The following is a 23,070-nucleotide window of genomic DNA, read 5'->3' as shown; positions in this document are numbered from 1 at the left end:
ATGGTCGTCCTTTTTCCTCCTCTTGCCTCCTCCCCATAAAAAAATCGCTAAAAAAAAGCGAGGAAAACCAACAAATATTGAAAAACTGCAGTCTGACGACTAGTCCAGCTCGGTAGCGTGGCGCCACCGTCCAGCTGCTATCCTATCAGACATTGCACTTCTGCCCTGTCGATGACCACTTGGGGCCTAGGGGGAAGAGAGAACAAGAGGAGATCTAGAGGAGGAAGACTGACCACTAACCTGCGGGGATCACATAGGACCCATGTTGACTCAGTGCCACGTTAGTCGAAATCACGACAATACTGTCCTGGGACACCACATAGGGCCCATGTTGACTCAGTACCATGTTAGTCGAAATCGCGACAATACTGTTCTGGGACCTCGGATACCTCGGTATGGCAAGTTCAAGAACGCATTATATATGGTGCTACGGTTCAAGGACACGATTCAAACCCGGAGTTCAAGACGACGAACTTAAAGCGAACTCATTCCAACAGAAGGGAAAAAGTACACCGAAGGTCCCTCAACTTGTCATCGGGATAAAACACGTCCTCGAACCGTAAAACCAGATACCGCGGGTCCCTTAACTATACAAAAACCGGTCACGATAGGTCCCTCGACGGTTTTGATCCCAGTTTTGTCCTACGTGGCCACCGAGTCAGTGCGGGACCCATGTGGGCCCCACATGTTATCGTGCCATGTCAGCCTACCCTCTCTTTCCCCCTCTTCTCATTTCTCTCACTCTCTCTTATCTCAGGGCAGCGGGGGAAGGAGCAGAGGCCACCGGTGAGGGCGGCGTAGGCTAGCCGACAGGAGGGGAGGAGGCCGTTGGGAGGAGGCCGTTGGGCAAGGCCGGTGGGGCGCGGTATTGCGCCGCCGCCCGCCGCGTGCTCCGCGAGGCGGGCCGCGACGGCATCGTCGTCGTCGCCAGCCGCGCCGTCTCTGCCCAGTTCGCCACGGCTGGCGCGGACCCGTCCTTTGGCGCCGCGATGGCGGCAGGGAGGCGGGTGTATGTGAGGAGGCCGGTGGGGCAAGGCAGGACCAGCGCCGGAGTGGCGGGTGTGCCGGAGACCCAGCAGGACGGCCTTCCGCACCCACCCTCCTTCGCCGCCGCCGCCGCCGCCCAGCTCCTCCCACGGCGGCTCCCAGCCCACGCCAAGCTCCACCCCACCGGGCGCGCATTGCTCCGCCCCCGACGACCGTGCCCTACTCCGCGCTGTCAAGCTCAACCACGGCCACGACGTCGTCCATCGACGCCCTCGAGCTTGCCCACGCGGCGACGCCCTCCCCTTCTCCAACGACGCTGCCCTAGCCGGCGCCGACGTCCTCCTCTTTCTCCCGCCTGTCGGGCCTCTTCGACCCCGAGACGGTGGGGGAGGGGAGAGGGCGAGAACCGCAGCGACGGCCTCCCGCGCTTACCCTCCCCCGCCGCCGCGGCCGCCCAGCTCCTTCCCCGGCGACTGCCGCACGCGCCAAGCTCCACCCCGCCGGCCGTGCACTGCTTCACCCTCGACAACTGCGCCCTGCTCCGTCCCCGACGGCCGCGCTCAGCTCCTTCCCCGGTGGCGCTGGCGGCGTGGGAGGACGGCCGCGAGAGGCCGTGCGGCACCGGCGTGGCCTCCGCTCCTTTCCCCGCCGCCCTGAGAGAAGAGAGAGTAAGAGAGATGAGAAGAGGGGGAAAGAGAGGGTAGACTGACATGGCACGATGACATGTGGGGCTCACGTGGGTCCCACGCTGACTCAGCAGCCACGTAGGACAAAGCCAGGATCAAAACCGCCGAGGGATCTATTGTGATCGGTTTTGTATAGTTAAGGGACCCGTGGTATCTGGTTTTGCGGTTCGAGGACGTTTTCGTATCCCGATAACAAGTTGAGGGACATTTGGTGTACTTTTTCCAACAGAAGGCACCCCATGCTACAGTCGTCTAGCCCATAACTCGGCCCAATGGGCCGAACCCATCAACCCACTTACCCAAAAACCCAAAAAAACCCAAACCCCACCATCTGCGTCGCAAAATCCATCCATGGCTTTCCTCGCCGGCCTCGCCGCCCTCCTCGCCGCGCTCCTCGCCGCCGCCTTCCGCTGCATCCGCCGCCACCCCCACCCCGCGCCCGCCGCGGGGTTCTTCCACCCGTACACCAACGACGGCGGCGGCGGGGAGCGGGTGCTCTGGTGCGCGGTGCGCGCCGCGCAGGAGCTCTGCCCGGGCCTCCCCTGCGCCGTCTTCACCGGCGACGCCGACGCCTCCCCCGACGGCCTCGCCGCCCGCGCGCTCGACCGCTTCGGGGTCCGCCTCCTCCGCCCGCCGCAGGTTCGGTTTCAATTCCTTCCTTCCTGTGTCCCCCGATCGATCGGGCCTTCAGAAAGATGTGCCCCTTGTGAAAACTGGATCTCAGTCCTAGCTGCTCGTCTTGCTGCAAATTAGTTTTTTTTTTAACTCAAATGATGGATATTCTGAGAAGTTTATTAAGTTGTTTCTTGTAAATATTTGGTCTTATCTAGTTCATTTAAGTTAGGGTGAAATTCGGTGGGATCTCACTAGTCACTGGTTGGTGGAATTGCTTCTTGATCTCAGAAACGTAGTCTCAGAGATGCTCTGTTCCCATATATGAAAGAAATAATGCCATTATTACAAGATTTCGTTGATTTTATACAATTCGGACGGGTAGCTGAAGGCTAACACTGGTAATAGGAGAATACGATTGTCTTCCTAGTCAGAATCCTTGGTGGTTTATAGGCTAAAAACACAGTAAAAGGGAGCAAAAATGATGACGAATTTTAATTTTAGAGGAGTTGTCTGATCTATATTTGGAGATCAAAGTTGAGTACTATCTTTTATAGATAAAATAAAGCATTATCTGGTGTTTTCTCTTAGCATAATCAGATACATTATGGCGCACTAGCATAAAAAATGTCTGGGCTTCATTTTCAGGTTGTTCACTTGAATAGGAGAAAGTGGATTGAAGCAAGCACGTATCCCCACTTCACGATGATTGGGCAAAGTCTTGGCTCAGTTTATCTTGCATGGGAAGCTCTTAACAAATTCACCCCGCAGTTCTATTTTGATACAAGCGGCTATGCTTTTACATATCCACTGGCTCGGCTATTTGGCTGTAAGGTCATCTGCTACACTCATTATCCGACAATCAGTTCTGACATGGTTGAACGTGTTAAGCAACGTAGTTCTATGTACAATAACGACTCTCGTATTGCTGGAAGGTGGGCACTTCACAGAGTAACTCTAATTCTTCTTATTGGGGAATCGATATGTTTAATTCATGGGTGCATTCTTGTTTCTTAGGGATCAGAATCATATAGGTCATAGTCATCCCTTTTTCTCATTCTTCATCTATAATTTATGTTTTTAACATATGACTTGTTCAGTCCTCTCTTATTAGATATATCAAGATGAACATGATCATGCATTAACAGATTATATATTTATGTAAACTTCTTTCTTTGTACCTAATCATTGGTCAACCCAACTTGATCATGGCAACCTAAAAGTGCTTTTCATATGCCATATGTTCTCTTTCTCTGTGCCTTACATATGATCTATTAATATTGTATACAATGGTCTCAGCTGCAAAGAATAACAGAGTATTCTTTTGGATGCAGCATATGGTTGTCCCGATGCAAAATCCTCTACTATAGCATATTCAGTTGGTTATATGGTCTGGTCGGTTCATGCGCACATCTTGTGATGGTAAATTCATCGTGGACAAGATCCCATATTGAAAATATTTGGAGGATACCAGAGCGTACTAGGAGGGTATACCCTCCATGTGATACTTCTGCCCTGCAGGTATATCCAAATTCTAGACATCTATATTTCTAAACTGTTGGTTGTCAATCCTAATTAGCTCTATCTCATAGCCATGTGGACACACTAACCAAGCAAGGCATTGATATAAATTACTACTGCATTATTTTTTTAATCAAATGAAGATGATTAAATTGGTACTCATCAGAAACACTTGTTGCATAAAACAGATGCTTCCACTGGAAAGATCAACTACACCTCCTATTCTTATATCAGTTGCACAGTTTCGGCCAGAAAAGGTATGCCAACTTACTATAACTGGATCAAATTCTTAGCGCAAGAGCTTACTGTTCACTCATTCCAGAATAATTATGTGTACCCATTTATTTCTCCCAGGCCCATGAACTTCAGCTTGAGGCATTTGCAATTGCTCTTAAAAAGCTAAGTCCAGAATTTCCTAAGCCGAAGCTTCAATTTGTTGGAAGCTGTCGGAATAAAGAGGATCTGGAAAGATTGCAAAAGCTTAAAGACAGATCCACTGAACTACACATAGATGAGCTTGTGGAGTTCCACAAGGATATCTCTTACAGGTAGTGTGGTCAACCTAGCACTAAGAAATTCTCACCATGCAGGTTCTTTCAGTAAACTTACAGGATATTCATATGGATATATCAGGGACTTGGTACAGCTTCTAGGTGGTGCTGTTGCTGGGCTCCATTCAATGACAGATGAGCATTTTGGGATAAGTGTTGTTGAATACATGGCTGCTGGTGCTATTCCAATTGGTAAGTAACTTCCAGATTGCCCTATCCATCTTTTCAGTTCATAGCACTTTATTTTCGTCAAGAATGGCCTATCTGGGCCTATTGACTTGGTAAAATTTGGATTAATACCATTTTCCAAGACTGCTAATGGTATACAGGATAAGTGCCTCTAGTTCGTCCGGTACGCACATAACAATGGTTTGAATAAATCCAAATATGACTGCATTCCGTATTTCATATTATTGTTGTTGTTATTAGCTTTTTTGTGCTTTGGGTGTGTGTGCGCGCATGGGGGGGGGGGGGGTCAGAGGGGTTCAATACCAAGGGCAGGATGAATTTCTTAAGCCACGAAGCAAACGCCACTGAAATACATAAGTAGAAGTTGAATTTTCTGATGCCACCAACCAAAATGCCTGGGTCATAAGTCATTCCATTGATTTGTACACAAAGCCATAATGTTCCATATTTTCTGCAGCCCATAAATCGGCAGGACCAATGATGGACATTGTGCTAGATGAGGATGGCCAACAGACAGGATTTCTAGCCTCCGAGAAGGAAGAATATGCCGAGGCAATTGTCAAGGTCTTGCGGATGCCGGAGGCAGAGAGGCATGAGATGGCAACAGCAGCACGAAAACGCGCTCAAAGATTTTCTGAGCATAGGTTCCATGAAGATTTCACCGATGCGGTTCGCCCGATTTTGTCAGCAACATGAGCTTGACAAGCTAAGGAGTCTCCTCTTAACTGTCTGAAACACTAACAAGTTTCACATGATATGGTGACTATGAAGCTAACTGGCCAATTACTGGGTCTTGCATGCGGCATCCGTTTAAAGTGCGAGTTTTGCTTGAGTTTCCTTTTCTCTGTATTACTTACATAGAGGTGCATCATGTACAGTACAGAGTACAAACCACAAAAATGATAGATTGGTGACTTTGTTTGGCTTTATCTACCGTTTGGATTTGCTTAGTTGTCCTGTCAATGTTTCAGTTTGTTATGCCTCATGTTTTTTATATGCCTTCTTTTTTTCTTTTCAAATGAAGGCCTGTGCTATACTTGGAATTTAAACTGATAAAAAATATCAGCAGATATTGGTCAGCTCTTCTCATGTAGTCAAGTGGACTAATTAAGGAGTTCCTTGGCTCCATTTTATCAGTGGATCATCCACTGTCATGACTGTCATGAATACGAAGAATACTAGTACTACCTCGTTTTTTATATGAAGCCGTTGATTTTTCGCATAACGTTTATGTATGTCTTTAAAAATTTAGTGTAAATATATAAAATATAAGCTAAGGCTAGTTTCTTTGATAATAAAATAAGTCACAACAAAACAAATAATATTTATATTTTTTTATAAAATAATAAGATAAATAGTCAAACGTTGTGCCAAATGTCAATAGCGTCGTATATTAAAAAAAACGAAGGGAATAGTATTATATTTGACACCTGATGACCAATTCAACTGAATACAAATCACAAAAGAAAAAAATAATAATAACATTAAGGGAAAGAGGAGAAACTGCAATGTATACAGGGACAGTGCTCATCTGAAAATCATGAACAAACACATCAAACACTTCATTATCTATAATTTGTGGTTTATATGAGATGATCAGAGAGGATAACTAAACTTTATTTTTTGCTGTTGAACAAAACAATTGGGGTAAAGCTAAGCAAAGCTAATAATTTCCAGAGCTCTCGTCTGAGCCATCAGCCATGCATGCATGTCATCACCAAGAAATTCCACAGCCCTAATTAAGTATGGTGTTTACTACTAATAATAACTATGCCATGTGGCAAATCGGAGCCAAGTCCAGTGAGCTCCACATCAGCACGTCGCTGTCGCCGCCGCCGCCGCTTGGCGTCTCCGACATGCCGCCGCCTGAGCTCGCCGGCGTCTCAGGCTGCTGTGGAGGAGGAGATGGTTCTTGCTGCTGTGGCGGCGCCGCCGCGGCGGCGGCGAATTTCTGCTTCTTCCGGCAAGCCTCTCTCAAGCCGGTGAGGTGGTCCCGCGCAGCGGCGGTGGCGCCGGCGGCGGCGCGGATCCGGAGGCACTCGGAGACGCCGGTGAGCGCGTAGAGCGACGCGGAGATCTTCCTCTCGTAGTCCATCTGCCTCATCGCGTCGTGCGCGGCCACGTCCACCGCGCCGCCGAGCTCCGCGGCGACCATCTCGAACGGCGAGCACAGCGCGCCCTCGCCGCCTAGCCCCGCCTCCGCCGCCGCCGACGACGCCCCGGGCGCGACGTCCATGAACTGGAAGTCGAGCTCCTCCTCCTCCTCGTCTTCCACCTCGCCGTCGTCGTCGTCCAATCCCAGCGAGCTGTCGCCGGAGTACTGCTCGTTGCTGCACGCGTCGCTGAGGAAGTCGTCGACGTGGAAGCCGTACTCCTCGCCGTGGCTACGGACGAACACCTCCTGGCACGACGCCGGCGTCTGCTGCTGCAGCTGCAACAGAGCGGCTTCTTGCGGCGCCGCGGCGCCGGCGTCGACGAGCTGCTGGTTGCGAGCCTTGAGGCGGAGCAGTAGCAAGTTGGTGACCTTGGACGGCAGCGCCGGCGTCGTCGTCGTCTCCGGTGGCGCGACGGCGGCGGGCGGCGGCGAGGGGCGGGGCCAGAAGTTGGTGCGGGTGTTGGCGCCGCGGAGGAGGCAGGCGGCCTCGTCGTAGGCGCGGGCGGCCTCCTCGGCGGTGTCGAAGGTGCCGAGCCACACGCGGATCTTCTGGATGGTGTCCTTGATCTCCGCCACCCACCTCCCCGACGGCCGCTGCCGCACGCCGACGAACCGCTTCCTCCCCCTCGCCGGCGCCGGCGGCGAGGTGAGAGCGGCGGCGGCGGCGGCGGCGGCGTCTATGTCGTCCTCGCTGCTGGCCTTGCGCTTCCTGTCCGTGGACGGTGACGCCACCCTCGCCGTCGCCATGGATGGAGGCATTGAGCTCGATCGATCGATTGCTAGCTTGGCTTGAGTGAGTGAGTGAGGTTGGAGGTGGAAGGCCATGGCGATCATCGAGGAGTATATATAAGGGGGGACATGGAGATGGTGGAGAAGCTTTCACAAGCTGATAATTATGTTGTGCTAACTGCTAAGCTAGCTAACGAGTACTATCTCCATTTCAGAATGTACGACGACGTTGACTTTTCACATAACGTTCGACCATTCGTGTTATTAAAAAAATTAGTATAGATATATAAAAATATAGGTTAAGATTATAATTTATTTGATGGTCACAACAAATAAATAAATAATATTGATATAGTTTTTTTAATAAGACGAATAGTTAAATAGTATGTGAAAAGTCAACGACATCGTACATTTTAGGAGAGAGGTTGTGTATACTACCTTTGTAGTTTTTTTCCCTGTCAGAATACGCATACGTCCACACCATCATGTATGCACATTACACTCACACCTGCAAATACGTTCATGACACATGCTCGAAGAGACGGAGTCCAGTGATAAATCCCTAGCTTTAGTAATAAAAACCTATTGAAAGTGCAACCGCTTGTGCATAAGTTTTGATTAATTATTTTTTCTTTAGTATTTTGCAGTCATTGAGATGACAATTAGACTTACATTTTGTAATTTTATATTAAAAATGAAATGATAAGATCATGTTAAAATAAAAAGTATTTTTATGGCGACACATTAGTTTTCATAAAAGCAAATCTAATAATACCTCCGGTTCCATAATTCTTGACGTTTTGGAAAATGACACAGTCTCTAAAATATATCTGTGACTATGTTTTTTCACTATATTATATACAATAAATAAATAAAAATAAACTTTTACTTTTATTATAATATTTTGTAAGAAAAATTTACATATATTTTGTTCCAGTACCTTTAAACAGTTTTAGAATTGTTTAGAGGCAAAGATATAAAAGTTTGATCTTAACATTGTCCAAAACGTCAAGAGTTGTGTAATGGCCAAGCGGAAGTATTTAGGGCATGTTTACTTTGATGCCATTTTCAACCATACTATTTTTTTTGGTAAAGTTGCCAAAAAAATGTCTACGTTTAGTTTGTTGCCAAATTTGGTAAATACATAAGAAATCCTGCTAAAATTTTGACAATATTGCTATCTTGCCAAAATTTGATAAGGTTTATTTTGGCTACAATCTGAACAGACCCTTAATTTGCTAACTAGTAATGTATTATAGTTGTAGTTAAACTCTAGAAAGTTTGACGGCGGAGATTTTAGGGTGTCAAGTAAAGAATATGGGTAGTATCATTATTATTAGACCAAATTATTAGTATTGTTTTGGAAAATCATTGCATGCATGTATATATAATCTATTGTGCTTATGTTGTTGATGATGATGATGGATTGAGATGTGGTTTAAGTTTGTGATGAACATATAGATTGTGGAGGGGGACAAGGTAATCTAGTGAGAGAGATTGGATACTTAGTTAATTCAGTTGATGTTATTGCTTAGCTAATGATATGAGTGTAAGGTTGTGTAGGCCTAGTCATTGACAGGTGGACATGACATTGAGATTGCAGTAGTGCAGACATTGTTACCTCACTTTTTATATGCTAAGACTTTTGTGGTTTCCATACATTGTATATATAGTTAGGCAAAAGAGAACGATCAATTTGCAGCTCACGCTCTATACTCCCCATCTGTAATCAGCATTCAAAGTTATGTTTTTTTTTCTCAAGAAAATTATTGGGAAGACACATATCATACTAGAGAAACATGATTTTCAATCTATAACAATTAATATATGTTGGATTATAACAGTAGGAGTGGAGTGGAGTGCCCATAGAGATGGATTGTGCCATATTGTTGAATACTTTTCTATTACAACTCTAAGTCATTCTACCTCTTTGTTATTTCGTAAACCGCACCGGAAGAGTTGTTGCCTTATTATAATATAGTTCCCATGCATTTACAGACACTCCGCGATTGGTTAATGTTTGCAGTTTTTTCTTGCAAGGGCTTTTGATCATCCGCATATCAAATTTATAACATGCAAATTGGAACCACCACACCAAATTATATGTGATCCTAAAGGCCAAGAAATTAATATATGCAACATGGTAAGCGATTTTTACAATTGCGTGTACATTTAAGCTATTGGTTTCTCACATAGGTACGCACATACTCGACACATGACCCACATAAACTACAATGAATTATAAATATATAGTCCAAGTCACACATCAAACAAATTATGTACTGTCTATGATGTAAATCATTTTCTCACATTAATTTTGTAGTCGTCATTCTCATATAAGTAAGACAATGAACAAAGGGTAAAAAAAACCATGAAAAGGACCTTGCCCAGTTCATACTTGCATTGCCTTGTTGACTAGGTCCGGGACATCCAGATATCACCTTTTGGCGATTAGCCCATGTCTTGCGTGCTAAATCAAGAACCTTTTTAGAGTGATGCAAGCTTGGCTTATATTATATTTGGTGAATTATGGGATTGAATTGATCAACTATAGCTACATAGCTAGTAGTATGTTGTCATTGTACATTCTATGCAACTTGCACCATTAATTTTATTACTGGCAATGCACATAACTTGGATTATAACGTCGTCCAAGGACAACCAAAAAGCTAGGGAAGTTAATTAGTGATCCAGCTTAGTTTTGTTAATGCAAAGTTCATTGAAATTAAGGTCTCAAACAAAGCATAGCATGAGAGCAAGTATCAAAGATCTACTTAGCTAGCAGGTGAGATTATAATTGTGAATAAAATTTAATTAGCATGAAGCATTTGATCAACATAGTAAATCGAGATTAACTGTGGTTAATTAGTCCATTTTTTTTGCCAAGCTAAGGGTTCAGAGTTTCACCAAATACACCACAATAACTATGTCCCCTTCACTCATTAAAAATCATGGAACAATTCATCAGATTCATACTTTATACTTTGTAAATGTTAGTTTTGTCCTCTAAGCTGTACGGTATACAAGACAAAGTCATACATGAAATACTCATGTACTCCCTCCATCCCATAATATAAGGCGTGCACACATTTCAAGATTTAAAACATTTGTCCAATACTTAATATAATATGAAATAAATTTTATTTATTAAAAATTATATCATTAGATTGACATTTAAATTTACTTTCATATGGTTATAATTTTGTTGCTACAAATCTTATACTATATGAGAAATTATAAGTAAAAGATTAGTTTTGGAGACCTTGCCAACTTTAACCATGCCTTATATTATGAGATAGAGGGAGTATAAAAAATACGCACATATTGCCAAATTATATATCACGATTCTCAAGGCAAAGGTGTACTGTAAATTGTGTATGATATTTGCTTGTTGGAAGTAACTGCAACGAGTGTGGTTAATTCTATGCTTTCTTACTTCATCCCCAGTTGAACTGAGTAATCTAAACAGCTTCGATATAATTTTTTTTCTTGTTATCCTTTTGTGTTTGTCATGGATGACGATGACGGTCTATCCAATGTCCCTTTACACGCCCTTTCTTCAACCAATGATTGTAACTCTATCACTGGTTTCTAATGGGTAAAAAAATCTTACAAACTAAAGTAGTTCGTGGTATAGAATATACCATTCATATTCTTTTCATATATGTCATGTATCCATCTGCTGCCAGCTTTTAAAGGATAGTTCATTCCCATTGGTGAATTCAAAACAAAAATTATCGGCATATAAAAATGATCAGAAATGCTACAAGTATGGAACACATATGTTCTTATCATGAAACAATATTGCTCACAAAACAACTATTTCCCCCACAAAATCCTACGCGATATTTCACTTGCCTTTGGTCGTAGGCCCGGCCACATGTAAAAACGTGTTTTGGCCATCTGCAAAACGTGTTTCATAGTAGTGGTTATTTGGTAAATTTTAGTTTGTAATTTTCATTTTGGTAAAACCTTGATGAGAGTTGAGTAGCATGCATGGTTCGAGTTCTACTATAACAACATATTTTTATTTTTTATTTTGGCATGATTTTTTTTATCAAACATGTAATCGGTTTTGTATATGTACATGATTTAGTCACTAACTCTTCCTTTTAATGGTTGTGAGATCAAACATGACGTGCTTATATTGCTGTTATTCACTTCTTGACCTAGCCTCTCATCATCATCTCCTTCAGTCTCTTGGTCAAGTCTAGCTAATGGTCTTACATAGGGTGTATGAAAAGGTCAAGGCTGCAATCAGTTGCAAATTAGAGTTCCATGGGTCTTGGCTGAGAACATACAAATTAGAAAAGGACCTCTAACAATATACCCTACATTCCAATTAGATATGTCATCATGTTCACATCACAATGCCTTTTCATGCTCTGTGACCAAGAATCCAGCAGATGTCTACAAGTTGTGAGGCACAAATGACAGAGACTTTAGGACAAAGTAAAAGGATTAAACTACTAACAGGGATACCAACTTGGTATGAATGTGATATCATTTTGTCCATGCAACTTGCCAATAGGAAAATATTATCAGCATCATAGCATGTTTCTACATAAGATTTCCTTTGAACAATCAAGACAAATGGCACAACAAATGCTATGGCTTTTACTCCTACCCTTTTTTTTAAGGCCTATGGCTTACATTGACATGGCCTTCTACTTGCCACATTAGGATTCATCAGCATTCAACAATCTACTACAACAGACAACATGGAAGCCAAATGGAACATTAATCACATAATCTTTGTTAATGGTGACTTAAGCCTCAGTACGAGTCTAATTACAGGCTTGCTTAAGATAGATTACCACAACACTACACCTCTGTTCTCTCTCCAAGTGGCAGGCAATCACATGAACATTTCCTTTCCATGGAAGCCAAATAATAGAACAATCGATTAGGAATACGTCAATATTGCTGATCTTTAATTGACTGATTTTTTTTGGGGCCCATATTCACATTGTTTGTGATCATGTATATATATGCTCAATCTGATGCAAGCAAATCTTTGTTGGAGTAGCATGTTGAGAATCATACACAAAAAGGGACAAAAGAAAATGGATGTCTATTTATATATTAGAACAGTATGCTCCAAATCCAAGGATAGCATGACATTTTCAAAGCCACAGTGACTGTAGAGTATGAACTTGTCAAATAATCTCAGCATATAATTAATTGGGTGATAGCAAACTATAGGAAACAGGCTAACAAATTATGTTCTGTTCAACACGGTTTGAAACCTTTTGTATTTAGAAAACTGAATTTTGGCATCAAATTGTATATGATAATAGTCTCAGAGGGGCACAAAAAAAGGACAAGTATAACTCAAATAAACTGATAATAATGTATCAGTACTAATATCACATCATTCCAACTGCCAAATAATCTCATTACTGAATAGGTTGAAGCAAAAGAACATCCATATACACAAAATTTGAAGGGAACAAATAAAGGTGATTTGACATATCTACAAGTACAACCCACACAGGTTTGCATTGACAGCACTTCATTAAGGAGCAATGCATTATTCATCTCTACGCAGTAAGCACAAATTAAGATGTACAAATCAAATATGCACAACAACTCCACAGTCAAGTCTGTAGTAATGCTTTACAACAGTAACATCACAAGAAGAAGCACAGGTGTATTGTTGTATGCCTGATTATCGGTGTCAAACCAAAATTCACGCCATGACAGTAAGGCTGCAAGCTATTACTTATCTGGATCTAAGACAATAGAGGTGTAGTGCGATCATCTGAATTCGAGGAGTGTTGGATAGGTTTCATCGCCGGGTCACAGTACGCATTTACAAGATTTCTGAAGAATTCTGCCATTTCTGGTTTGCTCTCTTCTTCTCTGTCTTTCTTTATCAATGACTGCAGCACGAAAGGTAGAACGTGAATACACATTATATCTAATCGAACCATCGAAGTGATAAGCTAAAAGGACCAGAATGATGCGTTGTTCGTTTTGATAAATAGTTGCACAAAGAGAATTACATTGCACCCTTGGACAAAATGAAAAACACATTACCTCAGTAGAATATGCTTCGAAGATCGGTAAAAATCTGTTCCGGCAGTATTCATTGAACAGAAGGGTCAGCACTGGAAGAGGTACCAGCAAACTTGATGCAAGGGGAAGTTTCTTCAATCCAAATACTCCAATTGCAATAACATGCATCAGCACCAGAGAAAATATTGTTCCCCCGTGCACAATGGGCCAGAATCTTCCACCAGTGTCATACTTGGGTGAATATACATTAAAAAGCTGCATTTGTACTATGCAAAGTTAAGAAGTGTACACGGATAAACTAATGCTTTACAGAGTTAAACACGTGTAAATTCCAGATTGGTCGGACTAAAGGGGCCTAAAGTATTACTATGATGCAATGTAGAATTATTGGTGCCTTATTAACTACTATATGGATGGAAAAATATCACTTCAACTGTGTCATGGTTCTCTGGTATGGCACATTTATCCAGCTAAACAATCCACTTTTAGAATGCATGGTGTTGATTTGGCAATTTTTCATATAACAAATAATACATCGTTTAATCTTTGCAGGACCAGTGTAACCAGAATACATGGTATACTGATACCAGCTTCCAAATGCATGGATAAATAGGACGCCTGAAGTATTTACAACACCTATTATAGATGATGTGACCGTTGCAAACGCATGAAATCAACTGTGGAAGTTCTCGAAATTCTTAAGAACATATAAAGGGCGTTCTTTGTTCTCTTATATCTCACCGAGATTAAAAAACCAAACTTAATCTTATTTGCAAGATGTGAAAGAAGACAAATACTTGCGGGAAAGCAATTTCTACTGTTCTACCAGGCAATCATTGCACACAAGAAAGTCCTCATTATAACACTTGAACTGTTGGATGCCTTTCAGACTGAGTGTTACAAATTACATCACTAGATTATCTAGATCATCTTTCAGGAAACAACACTACGATTATGTGCTAAACATTCTAAGAAAAAGTTATTTATAGTTGGACCCACGTTATCCTGATTCCATCTACACCTTGTGGTGTAAGTGAATTTTAAGTACCAAGTCTGGCAGTCTGCAAAACCAAGTTCAGTAAATTACTATGCAAGTGTCAAACAAATTGGTCAGTCCCTATCCAAATTTCGAACAGGTTTAGGTACTAATATGTCCTTCCAAATTCCAACCAGGTATATTACAGCATAAAGACTCCATGAGTAGAAGAACAGAAAATTATAAAGTACTGATAAATGAACTGCAACACTCTCACCTGATTACGATATATGAAATAGCCAAGGCAGAAGTAAACCAGTACAAATGGGAGGATAAGTGGGGATACAATGAAGTATGTGAGCCCAAGAAGTCCAAACAGGAGAACCCGAGGAATTTCACTATGGTAATGCATTGATGGAGGTTTGGACTCATCCCTCTTGCAGCATTTTGCACAGCTACCCCACAAATGGAATAAAAGGGCAGCAGTTTGAGTAAGTTCTGATGCTATACTTGTCCAAGATGTCACAACATATGTAATAAAGAAAGAGGCCTGTAGAGCAAAGCATAAACAAAGGACAGTTTAGCAATGCACGGTTGAGGAAGAGATCAATACAATACTACACAAGAGACAGTTGTTTAAGAAAGCAGATTTTACATTGAAATGCCCACAGTAATATCTACAAAACAAAGAGCTTTTTCACTCACTAAGCAGTTTTTAAGGCAACAATAAATGCAAGCTGTACCTGCGCTGGTACAACAACTGCAAGCCTTTTAGGGATTTCCTTCGGATCAAGGAATATCTCGAGTTGACCAAGTACTGAGCCAGTAAGAACATTTGCAAAGAACACACTCCATATTGTAAACCGAAGCATTTTGTTGCAAGCACTTCTCTCAATCCCACTAACAGAGATGAATCCTTGCATCGTTGAAAACAGCTTCATTATAGAGGGCACATAAGAGGAAAGAAAGTGAAGAATGACACTGGGAAGATATCCTGTAACCAACTGACTGACAACAGCTCTGCAACAATCAAATAAATTTTAGCTTGGTTAGTGAATCCCATCATATTGTGCAATGCATTAGAAAAATTAAAACCAACATGGTAAAATTTGTAAATATTAGTATCCCAAATTAAGCATCCAAAAAAATGCATGACTGCTGCAAACTGGAACTTTATAAGAAATGGTGATTCCTTTCTGAAATAACAAAATACAGAAAGTAGTGAAAAATAAATAGATGGATAAACACTAACATTTCCAGTATATTTTTCAGGAAAGGCAACCACGTCTCTAGCTGTTCCATATAGGTGAGTCCTTGAACAAATGCCGAAACTAGGAGAAAGACGAGTATCAGGAGAATAGAAGCTACAGAGACTACAAACTTGGATATCCATCTGTCCATGAATGATGTTGAAAAGAAAGGCCAATAAACGTCATGGGGATCAGGAGCATGCTCAGTCTGCCACTCAGTAGGCTTGTCTGATTGTCTTATGTAAATAGCATTTGCAGCACCATATCGAGATCTGAATGACACAAAAGCAGCGGGAACTTCCTAAAGAGATGTAAAGAAAATCAGAACAGATGACAAAATATTGAAATGTTTATAAATAAATTTTCTGAAAGATGAGCACCAGAGCCAAATACTGATTCCAATGCAGTATAACGAACAGATAGGGAGATATTGAAACATCATGGTTTGAGCAAGACCAAAATTGGTAGAAATATGCACCTGTCTGCTCCTAGTAGTGTCTGATTGTTCCATTCTAACATTTTCTTCTAGGTCCTCCAGCCTTTTCTGATATTTCCCAACAAGATCATTTCTGCCAAATATTCCAAGAAATTTTCCTGGAGGATCTCCAGAAGTACGCCGTACAGACTTCAAGTTGGCAAGCTTTGTGCAAATATTCTCAGTGTCATTCTGGACAGAGATGGAGTCAACTATCAAAATGGAACTGGAGATTACATTAAGCAATATAGAACAAAGACATTATAAAGTTGATCTAAATGTAGAGATGGAACTGTTTAGTTTTCCAGATGATAAAGAAAATCTACTGGTGTACCATTTCTTAAGATACATTTAGGATAAACAAAATTGTTCGCATGACAAAAAAAAAGGGAATAAATCTGCGTGTTGAAAGGTGAAATAAGATACGGACAACTTTCAAATGAGGATCACAACTGATGTATATATTCTCCCCTTGAATTTTTTGACATGTCTAGGCAGAAACATATTAGATACTTTCTGTATTTTATTTATGAAACAATGGAAAGGAGCAATTCTGTGACTCCACGTTTAATCTAAAATCTACTTTTCGACATAATCACTAGATGTATATATCAGACTAATAACATAGAGTTAGAAGTGACATATTGAAAGTAAAATAGCAACTTCCAGTATGGTGAGTTGTTTTAGTCACAAGAAATTAAGTAAAGGACTAATAAGTTGTCAAAACATATTAATTATAACTGAAACAAAATGCAAGCCTTGCAAACCTATCACTATCTACTTTCAATACAACAACATGTACCCAATGCAATAAGTCAATCTATAGACACCCCATATAGTAAGTGTTGTTGAAACCATGGATAAAATATAGGATGTTAACCATACTGAAGCAATAGAAAGTAGCAAAACAATCGAATCTTACAAGAAGGCGGCGGAGTTTGCCAGTTTGATGAACAACAGTGTGTGACAAGTAGGTAGATGAATGGTACTCTTTGAAGAACTTATCAACAGCATCACTCACAGACACACCATTGGTTACAGGTATAGCTCGAACTAGAACTGTGAAATGCTGAGGTAGTGGTTTTGATGTCATAAAATATTCGAGCCTCTTGCCAGAAATATATTTGTATTCCTGCAAAGAGCTAACATAAACCATTGTGTACATAAAGATGTGAAAACAGGAAAGCAGCAAAGCAGAACTTCAACGAGAAGAATTTGATAAATGAATGCCAGATCTGACAAGCATGCATGGTATGGTAACTGAAATATCAAATGAGTTTGACTGAAGAAGTATCCAATCAAGAAAATAGATCAAATTATTAGGTCTAGCACAAATATAAGAGAGGGAAGTAAAATGTTGAATTAGTTTGAAAACAGTGAGTAGGTAGCCAAAAAGAAGCAAAATACTCAATTACTTACATAATAAAGGAGGTAGCATGTAATTCCAGTTATGATGTACACAGCCGAAAAGTGGAGCCACAATCTGTTCACCACATTACCACCGGTAATGAGTATGCTATGCATTGCTAGCACAATAATGAAGATAAATTCCAGACAGAAATCAACTTAACACTCTAGCAAAATGGTCGCATCAGCCTGGAGCCATGGAGAAGGCCTAAGCATGCAGGCCCATGTTTGAAACCGTTGGATTTTAAATGACCGACATCAAATTCTAAATACTACTAAAAGAAATATTTTTCTTTTATGAGAGAGATTCAACGCATTTTCTCGAGACAGCATCAAATAGGTGAATTAGTGAATCTCTGTGTTTTTTTTCATGCAGTTAGCACTTTGCCCCTTCGAAACAAAGAAAATACAAATTAGAATTTCAGAAAAATAAGGAACCAATGAGAAAAACAAATCATGCTTTATAAATAGACTAGTGGCCAGGAAAAGAAAACCATCAAAGTGCTCACCAAACTGAGCAATCCTAAGCTAAAACTGTGCAGTGAAGCATACTCTGAACATCTCAATAGCCACTAGCATAAACAAAATACTCAACCTCATTAAAACAATCCAAGAGATTCATCCTCCTAATACGAAAACGAGAATTTAATCTATAACTGGCACGTAATTTATTATTATTAAACAATTGTATCCACCTTGAAGCACTAACAATCACACAAAACCCAGTAAAACCCCCTAAATCCGCGAACAAAAATTAGGCATCAGGAAGCTCGAAATAGCTCACTTGTTGGAGCCATCCTGCACGTTGGAGACGCTGAAGAGATCGACGGACTTGTTGGGCAGATCGGAGAAGTCAATCTGCCGCAGCTGGTCCCCCATGAAGTTCACCGGCATCAGCACTCCCACCCCCACCACCGCCGCCGCCGCGAACACCCTAATGCTGCACAACACCAAAATCCCCCATCACCTCGTCAATCTCCATCCCCCATAGTAAAGCGAGCAGCGTGTATGCCGAGATTGGAGGAGAGGAGAGCGGGGAAGCGGGACCTGAAGACGAAGATGCGGAGGAAGACGACGCCGTCGAGCCCGGCGGCGGCGTGGACGTCGGCCTCGGTGCGGCGCCACGCCGCGGGCAGCCACGGCTCCGGCGGCGCGTACGGCCGCCGCGGCGAGTACACGGCGACGTACGGCGGGCGCCGCCGGAGCAGCGTGTACGCCGCCGCGAGGAGCACCGTCAGCCCCAGGTTGATCCCCACCGACGTCGCGAGCGCCGACAGAATCATCTCCCCCCTCCTCCCGAACCTTCCAGAACCTTCGCCCGAGAGCCTAGAACCTTCCGCCGCGCGGGTGGGGCCCACCTGTCGGTGGCACGGGAGAGCTCACTATGCTTTTACCCACCACCGCCGCGAAGCCTACTATACTTCTACTAGTAGCGGAACAGGTGGTTACTCGTGGGGCCCACGTGTCAGTGGCTGTGGTGGGGCCCGCGGGGGTGACGTAGGGGGGTCGGCGTGAATCTATCCGGAAGTGGGCACACGTGGCTCCCCCCGGTTTTGTTTTTGCGGTGACGTGGCGCGGTCGCGGGAAACACGTGTGCGGCTTTCGTGCGGTAGAATACGTATTTCCGTGGGTGGAAAAGGAAAGTACGTATTCAATATTCCACCATTGGGTTATTGTTAGTACTCCCTCCGTTTTTTAATAGATAACGCCGTTGACTTTTTCTCACATGTTTGACTATTCGCCTTATTCAAAAATTTTATGTAAATATATAAGATATAAATCACACTTAAAGTACTATAAGTGATAAAACAACTCATAACAAAATAAATTATAATTACGTAATTTTTTTAATAAGACGAATGGACAAATATGTGAGAAAAAGTCAATGGCGTCATCTATTAAAAAACGGAAGTAGTATTATTTTTGACTTGGATTGCGTCGGGGGGCGCACCTGTCAGAGAGTCAACTGCTCAACTCCAAGTGTGTGATGTTTAAAAGTGGCAAGAGACTTTAGGTGGATCAGCAACGTGAGACATATGCGTGTGGTTTTTTGTTGCACGGAGTACAAGAAACTTGCTGCGTTTTCAGGACAATTGTTTTTGACCCGTAGAAGTAGAACCCAGGATCCAAGGAAATGCAAAAATGATATGGAAAAATTCTATATTGCTTCCCTCGATTTGAGGATCAGTTTCAATCGGTGTCTCTTAACCGTGAAACCGGGTATACAATGTTCTTCAATTATCAATACCGGTCCATTTTGTTTCCTCAAGCGGGTTTGACGGTTGTTTTTTACTACATGGTTGAGTGGGGATTATATGTCAATGAAACGAGAAATTAAGAAGAGAAGGGGTTTCGAGGAGAATTTACTATATGCCATCCTTCGAAAATGAACAACCCCAAATGCCACTCTTGCATGCCATCTGGGAGGACGAGGTTGGAGCTAGCTAGCCATGTCGGAGGAGGAGGAAGAGAAGCCGAGGCTGCGAAACTAGCTGAAGTATGGCTAGAAAATGCCAACTGGTATGTGAGCTTGTGGTTTCTCTTTTTTTCTTGTGATTTTTTTTTGAACGAATCGGCGAGCTGCCGATTTCATTGAATATAGATGGTTTTCTTGTGATTGACACATGGGTGGCATTATGTTTTATTTATTTTTAGGTGTCATGTTAGATAAATACCAAGCCAACACGCCACGTAGGTACCACGTCACTTGAAACCGGCAAACCGCCATCCAAAACCTCCTTGAGACTATATTTGCAATGATTTTGAAAAAAAAAATGAGAGATGCGATGTACCCGATTTTACGGTTGAGGGATGAGATCCAATCAAGAGAGGGATCTGAAGTGAACTTTTCGAAATGACATCACTGTTCATCCAATGAAGATCAAAAACTAGTCCATGGGCCATGGTGGGCCATGTTTATTATAGCTTGGGCCACTAGTATGGTGAAAACTCAGAAGGGCCCGTTCGAATAACAGGATATGAGATGTGGAATGGGCTTGGGAAATGAATAAAGGTTTGGATGAAATGAGGTGGAAATAATGAATGATTAGGATTAAAAAGTTACAGATAGGTGGGAAATTAATCCATTTCTCATTATTCAAACAACACCAAAATGTACCACGTGCCTTTTTGGCATAGATTACTTAGTCCAGGTCAGCCCCTGTAATTGCATAGGAATACTTAAGTAACTTGAAAGTCCTCTCAGTAAAAAGTAAAATATGTGAGAATAGATAGTATAAGCTTGGCACCATAATGCAATAGTGGATGAATAATAAGAGGAAACTTATGAATTTGATTGCATGCCTCATATATCTTTTGAAATAAAATTGAGAAAGAAACCGATATACATGTTTTTTTTTTGGAAAAATACTAGTTGTTCCATAAAACGAAAATATTTCTTTTATCGAAACTGATAGCAAGAGAGCTTCTAGTATTCCATTGAACATCAAGACAAAAAAAAACAATATATTTACAAAGTGCTTCTCTTCAGGAGAAGCAGAGATAAACAAGAAAAGGCCAAAATTAATGAAACAAATGCAAATGTACACTGTGCTAAATACTGCACTATAATTAAGGTGTATATGTGCAATATTGTGCTGACAGCCTGACATGCATGTTCTGCTCCTTCAATTGGGCGCTTGTTTAGTTCCAAACTTTTTCTTTAAACTTTCAACATTTCCATCATATCAAAACTTTTCTACACACATAAACTTTCAACTTTTCCGTCACATCGTTTCAATTTTAACCAAATTTTCAATTTTAGCGTGAAAAACACATCGGGCAATGTTCATCTTTGAGGAGCAGAGATTGATTACAGTTTGTGGCAGCCAGCTTTCAGGCACGCTTTTCTCTATTATTATCCAATCGGACGGTCGGATCGAGTCAAGTTTGAGACAAAAAGTCCTCTTGGCAGTGGGCACTGTACCAACATGGTATAGCTGTTTCAAGATTCCCGTCATAGTGGCCAAAATAGTTACCACTCCCCTGTCTACATACAAAGGGTTTTTTTTCCTTTATTCCTCTGTCCAAAAATAAAAAGTATTTTAAGAGTACTATTTGTCTCACCAATCCAATCACCTATTTCTCAATTTTTTTTCGTAACGTTGCTCTCACCAACTCTCACACTCTCTAACTTCCCCTTACTTATTAAGGGGTATATTTTTTTCCTCCTAAATATAGTCGGAATGAAACCTTAAGTCTCTTATATTTGTGGATATGGGAATATTTGTCTAGCCCTTGGAAGATCTGTTCATAACAATAATTCATTTTCCATGTTGCTAATCAATGAAATATATATTATTTGAAATGAAAAATAATTACATCAAACTTTGCAATCATGTCTATATAACTGCTAAAGTGGTTATATCCAGTGATGTCACGTATGTGAAAGCTTTCACAAGTGGTTTTGCCAGCTAGGACAACAATATGTCTACAATCTATAGGCTATAATTGAAAGCCCATGGGGTTGGACAAATTTTTACCATGATGGACCAAGCTCACAATAAAACCACATAAGCGCGCATCTCAGGGTTTATTACCAAGTTGAGCCTGCTTCTATATGATATGTTGTCAGTATACCTATTCTCAATCGTTGATGTGGGCGTAGAAAGTGATTACACATAGTAACCACGTAAAACTTTACTACCTAGACAATTTGCAAAATTTGAGGAGTAAAAGTAATGAGGATGCATAGTTATTTTTCATATTTTGTACTACATCCGTCCCAAAATATAATTTTTTTAAGTATGAATTTAAACGAACAGTTATCTAAATTCATAATTAGAAATACTTATATTATATTATATTTTAGGATATTGGAATATTCTGAATACTATAATAAGACAAGCGTCACCCAACACCAAATATATAATGTGAAAGGCAGTGGTAATTAAGTGGAGTCGGCACTCAACAACAGTACGCATGTCAATGTTCAACTTCGGCATAGGTACATGTCATCTCGCCGACAGATCATCATCAGAATTCAGATAGATCCGAATCATACCCAGCTGGTGCAAGAACGCATCACAACGGGCCCCTGAACCCTAAAGCGTATATGGTCCATGATGGATTGATGGATATGCATGGCTCTCGATATCTCTCCAAAAACGTGTGATTTTCACTGATGAAAAAACGTGTGATTTATGCTACCCTAATGCCAGCATTTCCCACGTGCACGATTGGAAACATTCCTGGATATTGCAGAGATCATATGTATCCATTTCTTGCTTAGGATAATTTGTTTTGTCAGATTATTTTCTTAAAGGAAAATTCCCTTCTCAAATTAAAGCTAAGCATGAGCTCGTTTCAGCGTGTAAACTGAGATTTTTTATTGAGAGGGAGATAAGTCATTAGTGCATGATTAATCAAGTTAATTATTATACACTAAATATTGGATTTATTTGATTTAAAAAACTTCAAAGTTTTTTATAAACTGAAAATTCTATATAGAAAATTTTTCATGAAACACGGTTCAGCAGGTTGGGAAACATGCTCATGTAGAATAAGTAAGTT

At 41.5% G+C, this 23,070-nt stretch overlaps 3 protein-coding genes across 3 annotated transcripts; 1 reads left to right on the top strand and 2 right to left on the bottom strand.

Moving 5' to 3' along the window:
- The first annotated feature begins 1,990 nt into the window (after window positions 1-1,990).
- Window positions 1,991-5,625, top strand: LOC127756628 (GDP-Man:Man(3)GlcNAc(2)-PP-Dol alpha-1,2-mannosyltransferase). The gene is made up of 7 exons (XM_052281978.1): window positions 1,991-2,312; window positions 2,934-3,220; window positions 3,620-3,806; window positions 3,995-4,063; window positions 4,161-4,354; window positions 4,440-4,549; window positions 5,004-5,625. The coding sequence occupies exons 1-7, from the start codon at window positions 2,025-2,027 to the stop codon at window positions 5,240-5,242; spliced, it is 1,374 nt and encodes a 457-aa protein (XP_052137938.1). The 5' UTR covers window positions 1,991-2,024; the 3' UTR covers window positions 5,243-5,625.
- Window positions 5,626-5,924: 299 nt separating this feature from the next.
- LOC127758025 (ethylene-responsive transcription factor ERN1-like) lies at window positions 5,925-7,553 on the bottom strand. Its single transcript, XM_052283629.1, has one exon. It carries the CDS (start codon window positions 7,533-7,535, stop codon window positions 6,315-6,317), a length of 1,221 nt encoding a protein of 406 aa, XP_052139589.1. The 5' UTR covers window positions 7,536-7,553; the 3' UTR covers window positions 5,925-6,314.
- A 5,205-nt stretch (window positions 7,554-12,758) lies between these two features.
- LOC127757916 (CSC1-like protein HYP1) lies at window positions 12,759-18,945 on the bottom strand. The gene is made up of 10 exons (XM_052283507.1): window positions 18,607-18,945; window positions 18,344-18,499; window positions 17,572-17,635; window positions 17,075-17,284; window positions 16,156-16,344; window positions 15,680-15,978; window positions 15,171-15,447; window positions 14,705-14,977; window positions 13,473-13,706; window positions 12,759-13,315 (listed from the first exon to the last, which is right to left on the bottom strand). Exons 1-10 carry the CDS (start codon window positions 18,840-18,842, stop codon window positions 13,166-13,168), a joined length of 2,088 nt encoding a protein of 695 aa, XP_052139467.1. The 5' UTR covers window positions 18,843-18,945; the 3' UTR covers window positions 12,759-13,165.
- Window positions 18,946-23,070: the final 4,125 nt, after the last annotated feature.

Source organism: Oryza glaberrima, chromosome 12 (genome assembly GCF_000147395.1).
Source record: "Oryza glaberrima chromosome 12, OglaRS2, whole genome shotgun sequence".
Taxonomy (NCBI): Eukaryota; Viridiplantae; Streptophyta; class Magnoliopsida; order Poales; family Poaceae; genus Oryza; species Oryza glaberrima.
The sequence above is the reverse complement of the archived record's forward strand: the minus strand, read 5'-3'. Positions and strand labels throughout refer to the sequence as shown.